This window comes from Pseudorca crassidens, chromosome 10 (assembly GCF_039906515.1).
Source record: "Pseudorca crassidens isolate mPseCra1 chromosome 10, mPseCra1.hap1, whole genome shotgun sequence".
NCBI classification, from domain to species: domain Eukaryota; kingdom Metazoa; phylum Chordata; class Mammalia; order Artiodactyla; family Delphinidae; genus Pseudorca; species Pseudorca crassidens.
The window spans coordinates 68,477,087-68,485,107 of NC_090305.1; the positions used below are offsets into that span (position 1 = coordinate 68,477,087).

The 8,021-nt window shown below is 52.8% G+C and overlaps 1 protein-coding gene across 1 annotated transcript; it reads right to left on the reverse strand.

Annotated features, from left to right (window-relative positions):
- Window positions 1–261: 261 nt before the first annotated feature.
- On the reverse strand, window positions 262–7,775 carry QARS1 (glutaminyl-tRNA synthetase 1). Its single transcript, XM_067754349.1, has 24 exons — window positions 7,617–7,775; window positions 7,324–7,471; window positions 6,842–6,951; window positions 6,610–6,685; window positions 6,335–6,399; window positions 5,726–5,779; window positions 5,540–5,600; window positions 5,131–5,202; window positions 4,169–4,254; window positions 3,917–4,003; window positions 3,378–3,477; window positions 3,184–3,262; window positions 2,994–3,102; window positions 2,764–2,894; window positions 2,565–2,657; window positions 2,314–2,451; window positions 2,143–2,230; window positions 1,910–2,053; window positions 1,691–1,795; window positions 1,409–1,501; window positions 1,167–1,294; window positions 1,007–1,073; window positions 807–932; window positions 262–396 (listed from the first exon to the last, which is right to left on the reverse strand). Exons 1-24 carry the CDS (start codon window positions 7,731–7,733, stop codon window positions 346–348), a joined length of 2,328 nt encoding a protein of 775 aa, XP_067610450.1. The 5' UTR covers window positions 7,734–7,775; the 3' UTR covers window positions 262–345.
- Between the last annotated feature and the right edge of the window lie 246 nt (window positions 7,776–8,021).

Sequence of the window (8,021 nt, forward strand, 5' to 3'; positions counted from 1 at the left end):
TGCAGGCAGACACAAACCTTCCAGGTCCCTCTGACACAAGGCTCCTAACAGTGGAGCAGCATCCCAGGACCCACCATTCCCTCAGACCAGGTGCAGAAGATAACGAATCAGGCCCAGGCCTCAGCCCTCGAGCATCAAGAAGTGCACCAGTGGTTTCAAAGCTGTCAGTACTGCTCTGTGTGTAGCGTACCTTCCCCCTCCCTGAGCATGACTCTAAGGCCCTTGGGTGCTAGGAGACCAGAGAGATAACACAGACCCCAGGGGGATTTAGCTGTTCTTTATTGACATGGAGTCTGGGTACCCCTCGCCTCCAGAAGGTTGAGATAGGTCCACAGGACTTCCAGTTCACACTTTTCCTGGGTCCTCCTTCAGTGTGACGGTCCGGTTGAAGACAAGCTGGAGGGCAGAGGGGGAGGAATGACCACCAAGCCAGAACCAGGCCAGAAGGCCTAAGTGGGTCTCACCAGACACCCCACTCCAACCCTCGCTTCATCCCAGAGGAGCTGAGGGCCAAGAAACTCTAGTTACCAATAACTTTTTGACTTTGGCTAAAGGACTGGATGGCTCTGGGTCTCCATTTTATATGAATTATAACAATCCCTATGCCTGTCCCCTACCTTGAGGAATAAGAAAGGGTTCATACAAAATTTTGTGCACGGACTTAACCTCTGAGCCTGTTTCCTCATCAGTAGAACATGAACCCCACCTCAGGTGGTGAAAATTAAGTAAGGAAGTGTCAGCAAAGTGCTTGGCACAGAGAATGGCAGCCACCACCATCATTGTTGCGGAAAGGTAAATTCAAGCACCTGTCCCTGGCGGCTGTCTGGATCCACAGAAAAGTAACCAAGCCGCTCAAACTGGAACTTGTCAAAGGGCTTTGCCAGGGCCACAGAACAGTCCACTAATGCTGCCTCGACCACTTGTAGTGATGCCTGTGGGCAGAGAACTCAGGTGGCCATCCAGCCAGAAAGGCCCACCACCCTCACCCCATACCCCATGAGCCTACCGGGTTCAAATCACTTAAGAATCCACCAGGCACCTCAGCAGGATCCTCAGGGTTCTTGTGCTGAAATCTGCAGCCAGAGTAAAGGTCAGACTCCAGCTGGGCAGCCACAGCAAGCAATGCCCATCTTGTACCTGCCCCAACACCAGCTCTGTTCACTCACAGTCGCTCATAGAGGCGAATCTCACACGTCAGAGGCTGTGATACCCAGTGAATAAATGCCTTGGGCTTTTCTCCAGCATCTGCCCGTCTGCAGGTCACCTCAAGGCTTTCCACACAGCCACTGGGGCCCTGGAAGTCAAGGGGCCTGCAATCAGACTTGGACACCACTACCAGGACTGCAAGCTGCACCCAGATCCTCACCCCAGCAGGCACTGTGGTAGGAAGGCTGCAGCTGGCTCTCACCTTGACAACATGCTGCAGCTCGATGACGTAGCCTGTATGCCTCAGGCCCACGGGCTGGCCCCATGCCAGGCGCTTATAGCCTGGCTCTGGCTCCTAGAGGTAGGAAGTAGGGTGGACACAAGAGGCTGCAAGGGTCGGGCAGGTACAAGAGGCTTCTCCCACCCCTACGTCTGGCAAGGATTGGTTTGACTGAAGCAGGGAGTAGATGGACTGATAGAAGAGATGAAGGGCCCTCAGGACTGGGCCCAGGAACAAACAGGACCCTTCACCACCCCCATTCACCTCTTTGAAGTCAGTCCTTTCAATGAAGACAATGGGTCCAAAGGGAATCTGATGGAAGCCCTTGGTCCCATCAGCTGGGAAGCTGGGTACCTGAATGTCCAAGGACTATAGTAGGAGATAAGTGTCTGAGTCACACTAGGCACTGGGATTCCCACACCTAAACCCAGGTGCAACCCCACCCCCCCCCCCACACACACACACACTCTGAAGGAGACTTACCTTGGCAGCAGGAAAATTGGTGATGACCACCTGTAATGGCTCCAGCACAGCCATGGCCCGAGGGGCTGTGTCATTCAGCACATCACGCACACAGGCTTCTAGCAGATGTGGTTCCATTGTGGTCTGTGCCACTGTCACTCCCACCTAGCAGGAAAGGACAGCATCAGTCACAGCCACAACCACATACTACAGTGCTCAGCCCCCACCTGCCCACTCAGCCCACTCGGCTATACCCGAGCACAGAAGTTGTTGATGGCCTCCGGAGGGAAGCCCCTCCGACGTAAGGCTGTGAGCGTGAAGAGCCGTGGGTCGTCCCAATCCCTGTGGGCGAGGTGGTGGTGAGAAAACCTATGGCAGCATATGCTACTAGTACCAACCTTCATTAGCCAAAAAGCCACACCTACCGCACAGCGCCAGCTGCCACAAGCTGGAGAATCTTCCTCTTAGAGACAACAGCATAGTGCAGATTGAGGCGGCCATACTCCCACTGCACAGGACAATAGACGTCCAGTGCATTGCACAGCCAGAAGTAGGAAGAGCGTCTGGGGTGGGAGGGCAGAGTCAAGACTGGCCACCTCCAACCAGGGAGAGACCGGCAGGAAGGGCTGCTGGAATCCCACTGGCCCTCCCCTCCCCACGGACCCAGCTCCCTCACCGGGCCTGGAATTCCTTGGTGCAGAGTGAGTGGGTGATATGCTCGATGGAGTCACAGAGGCAGTGTGTGTAGTCATAGGTGGGGTAGATGCACCTGCAGGGCATAGGCAGTGGGCCCCACCATTCGGCCCCACACTGCCCTACCCATGGCCCACCCGCCACTCTACAACTCCGCAACCCCACCCCAAGTTCACACCAACCAAGTGTCCCCTGTGCGGTGGTGCGGTGTATACTTGACTCGATAGGCCACAGGGTCCATCTTGCCATCCTCCATCACCAGCTTCATCCGCAGTGTGGCCTCACCCTCTGCAAACTTGCCCTTGCGCATTGCCTGAGAGGAAGCAAGGGCTCAGGCTGCCACTCAGCACAAGGGCATCTCATTCTCAGTATCTTGGCCCACCTAGACTCAATTGCACGCCCAGAGCCCCACCTCGAAGAGTAGCAAGGACTCCTCTGTGGGACGGTCTCTCCAGGGTGAGGGCAGTGGGTTGTGGCCTTTGAGCTCCTCTCCTCGCTGGTGGCACACATAGGCCTGACCCCTATGAGGAAGGGGTGTGAATGCCCAGCATGGATGTGCCCTGGTCAGGCTGCCTGGCTCCACATCATGGCTCTGGCCTCACCTGCGGATGAGCTCCTCAGCCCACGCATACAGCTGGTCAAAATAGTTGGAGGCATATGTCACCTTGTAAGGTATGTAACCTGGGGCAGAATGAGATGGGTATTAGCAACCAATCAGGGACACCCAATGGCAGGCCATGGCCCAGGGAGAGGCCCACTGATAAGCAGTTCTGCCCAGGCCTTCCCCAACCCATACCCAGCCAGGCCACCATGTCGCAGATGGCAGTGAAGAACTTTGCTTCCTCCTTCTCAGGGTTGGTGTCATCAAAGCGCAGGAAACAGATCCCATTGTTGGCCTAGGAAAGTTGCAGTATCTGTGAGCTCCCACATCATCAGTTCCTACAATCCATCTCATCAAACTGGGACATTCTCAGAGCTCTCCCACATCAGAATTGAAAATATCTTTCACTCACCTTCCTGTATCTAAATGCCCTAATGAACAAGGCATCGCATACTAACGTGGGACACAGCATAGCCTCTTCCTAAGCCCAAGAGGTTGCACTGGGAATTTCCGCAAATGTGAACTCACTGCCTCACCAAGCGTTTTTCCTCAATGAGCCCAATTGAGTGGATTCCTAGGTATCTATCACACATTCCTAGGTATCCCCTCCAAGGCCTCTGTCTGCTCTGGGACACTTTATGGGAGCAGCAGGAAAAGCAGGGATACCTCTCTGGTACCTAGTCATGGGAGCAGCAAGCAGTTATGCTGCTTGCCAAGTCCCCAGACACACTCACCTTGGCATAGCCAAAGTTGAAGTTGATGGCTTTGGCATGTCCAATGTGCAGGATTCCATTGGGTTCTGGTGGGAACCGGGTACGTACCTGAGATAAGAGAAATGGGAGCAGAGGAATCAGGTCAGAGCTCAGACTACACTAAAGGATGACCCTTCCCAGGGAGGCCATGGTGATAGGTAAGGCGGGATAGTATGGAGGCAGCCCCAGGCAAGTGATGATGGCACTAGCTAGCCTGGCAATACTCCCACACACCTGTCCTCCAGTGATCTCCAGGTGCTGCTTCAGTAGATCCATGGTATATGGAGTGGTCACATAGCCCGGGGTCTTGTAGTTCTCACCTGCCAGGGCCAGAACAAGCCTGATGATACCAGGCTGCAGCCCAGGGCTCCCTATCCCAGGGACCTGACTACAAGAATTGCTATTAAGATCCAGCCCTCCACAAGAAAAGAAAACCCTCTTACACTGTTGGTGGGAATGTAAATTGGTGAAGCCATACGGAAAACAGTACGCAGTTTCCTCAAAAAACTAAAAATAGAGTTTCCATATGATCTAGCAATCCCACTAACAGGCATATACTCAGACAAAACTATAATTCAAAAAGATACATGCACCACTACGTTCACAGCAGCACTATTTATAATAGCCAAGACATGGAAACAACCTAAATGTCCACCGTTAGATGAATGGATAAAGAAGATGTGGAACATATATACAATGGAATATTACTTAACCATTAAAAAGAATGAAATAATGCCATCTGCAGCATCATGGATGGACCTAGAGATTATTATACTACACAAAGTAAGTCAGAAAGACAAATACAATATGATATTACTCATAGGTGGAATCTAAAATACGACATAAATGAACATATCTACAAAACAGACAGACTCACTGACATAAAGAACAGACTTGTGGTTGCCAACGGGGGGAGGAGGGATAAGGGAGGAAAGTACTGGGAGTTTGGGATTAGCAGATGTAAACTATCATATATAGGATGAATAAACAACAAGTTCCTACTGTATAGCACAGGGAACTGTATTCAGTATCCTGTGATAAACCATAATGGAAAAAAATATATATATGTATAACTGAGTCACTTTGCTGTACAGCAGAAATTAAACACAACATTACAAATCAATTATACTTCAATAAAATTAAAAAAAAAAAAAAAAAGATCCAGCCCTCCACAGAGTTTCAACCTGCCTGCTCACCAGGCTTGTGGAACTTAAGCGCCTCGCCTCGGAGCTGCTCCATCAGAGACAGGGTCTGAACAACAGTCTCACCTGCAGAGAACAGACCAAGGAAAACTTATTCTCTGGATACAGCTCCCACATCCAGCTCAGGGAGGTGCCTGTCGATACTACCCATATCCTGGAACCAGAGTAGAACCAAGCAGTCCCCTCTTCCCCCAACCCCAGAGACAAGAGATACAGAGCCAGACTTCTCAGGCCTCCTCTGACTAGTTTCTGGGTAAAGGAAACACCAGAAATTCCAGTCTTGCAGCAGAAGACAGAGTGTTGATTAAGCCAACGGCCTGAGGAGTCCGGGCTATAATGACCCATCAGGTGGAAAACCCAGATATCAGGGAGTTGAATGTGACAGGAGCCTCAAGCCTCTCACCATTCTCTACCACATCCTTTGCTGTTCTTCGGTCTGTTTCTTCTGGCCGAGCCTTTGCCACCTGAGAGAAGTTCAAAAGTTGGGTCAACGTCTCAGGATCACTGGGGTCAGATACTCCCTTCTCCAGCCTGAAGTTTCACCCTACCCCATCTCATTCCCAGGACCCAAGACCATGCTCAGTCCCACCTTGGGCTTCTTCTCCAGATCAGTCTCCGTCTTGGGACCCAGGAGGTGGAGGACCTGAGCAGAGACCAGAGTCAGAGCTGGGACAGGAGCCCATGACTGACCCAACCCACCCATCCAGCTAAGGGCTTCTTGGTTCTGTCTACTGGTACCACCTTGAAAAACCTACCTAGCCCATCCCACCTCTGCTCCTCACATGGTTCTGTGGCCTCAAATGCTTTTTCCCTCCTGAGGGTCCTGGGCTCAGGTAACAAAAACAGCCATTTACAGAAAGGAACTGTGGGCCCAGCATCAAGATATGCCATCTACCTCAACCATCACCCTCTTGTGATTCTCTGCCAGCACACTGAGATGAAGGCCACATCACCCTTATTTACAAGATGAGGAAACTGAGGTTCGGAGTAAAGCAACTCACCCCAACTTAGGCAGAACCCAGAGGCCCAAGTCTTTCACTGTCCAACCGGGTGCTGCTCCCTCTACCCCAAGCTCTACTATCCACCATCAGAATAGGAATAGGCTTTCTTCCCCTTCCACCACCATTTATCCCTCAGTGGACTCTAGACACTGTCTCTGGCAGGGTCTTTGCCTGCTTCAGCTCAAGGAGGCACCCACCTGCATGTCTACTTCGTGCTTGATCATTTTGCCATCTGCCCACTTGAGCGCAGCCCGAGCCTCTCCTAGAAATATGGGCAGAGGGAGCTGCAGAAAGGCAAAGCAGGACGTTGCCCACCCTCCTTCCCAAGAAAAGAACCTGGCTGACCTCAAAAACCACAGCCAGACCACTTTTAAGGTGTTCCTATTCCTCTTCCCACCTCCCTCTCACCCATGCAGAAGAGAAGGCATGACTAGAGAGAATAACATAGTCCCCTGCCCCAGGCCCTGCTCACCCATCAGCAGCCCCATATTGAAATGGTAACGCTCTACTAGGAGCTGGGGTCGGTGGCGATTTATGGCAGCCTCCACCTACAGAAAGCCAAACCATGTGGTTCAGGAAAGTGTCCTTCAGAAATGCTCTAGGAACCCACACCCTCACCCTGGGTCTTCCTGGTTGGAAAAGCTGAGCCACTCCTTTTCAGGTTCATTACTAAGGAGGCAACCGATGCCTGGGGAAAGACTCACAGCCTCCTCAATCTGCTCTGGGGTCACCACAACGCCCACGCCGCATTCCTGCTCAAAGACCATGGTGTTGATGGGGTCCAGGGGATGACTCCGCACATATTCAAGGGCAGCTGAAAAAAGAGAGCCAATGAATTTGTGGCATCTCAGCTCCAGGAAGTAGGAAGACAAAGCCCTAATCCGATCCATGAAACCCCAATTAGTTTGGCCTCCTGGGTAATTAAGTCTTGCACCTCTAGAGAAGCCCTGAGGTCACAGGAAAGAAGCATGTGCTCTGAGGGAAACTCCCTCAGACCTACAATTCTCTAGTCCGTCTCACCAGAGGTGGCCCTCTCCATCCCTCAGTGCCAGTGCCTGGGTTTAGAGGGGAATGCACAACTAATAATGCAGAGAGACGCTGAGGGACTTCGCAGAATGGGTAGATAGGGACCTTGGCTGAGAAGAAGAGTTGGAGGTGGAAGCGGCAGGACAGGCAGGGGTCTCACCGCTCAGCTGGGTCTCCGTATGGATCTTCCTATTGGCTATGTAGCTCACGAGGAAAGAGAGACGCCGCGGATCCCGGAGTCGGGAGGCCAAGCCATAGAGCAGGGTCCCGGTAGCCTTGTCGATGGTGCAGCCCAGAGTCTGTTGCGCCTGAAGTCAGAGGAGTCAGGAGATAAGCCCCATGCCCACTAAGAAAAGCCTGAACAAGACAAGGTAGGTTGGTTGGGGTCAGGACCCGGCCTGGCGCTGCGTTGGGGAACAGTCGGCAGCCCGGACCAGGGACTTGGGTTCGCACCTGGGTCGCCGCCTCGCGCAGCTGCGCGCTCAGAGCCGTGTTCTTGAGCGTCTCGCGGGCCTTGTGTTCGCTCAGGCCGAGGCCAGTGAAGAGCGACAGAGGGTCCAGAGCTGCCATTGCTGGGACGCCGGAAACCGAAAGAAAACTTTGGGGCCAATCTGTACATTGGCATTAGCTCACTGGCCAATAGGAGAGCGACGCCGTCAGGGAGAGCCAATGGTGTCCTTCCTTGGCTGGAGGGGGCGGGGCTCTCCAGGGCTGTCAGCGCCATTGAAAGGGCAGAGGGCGGCCTTTCCGGCTTTTCAAGGCGCTTCACTTCCGTCTTCGTGCTCCAGGTCACTATAAGGGGTAGTGGCGACGGGACTTCAAGGGATGATTTGCCGCGGACCTGGAGGGAAGGTGTTC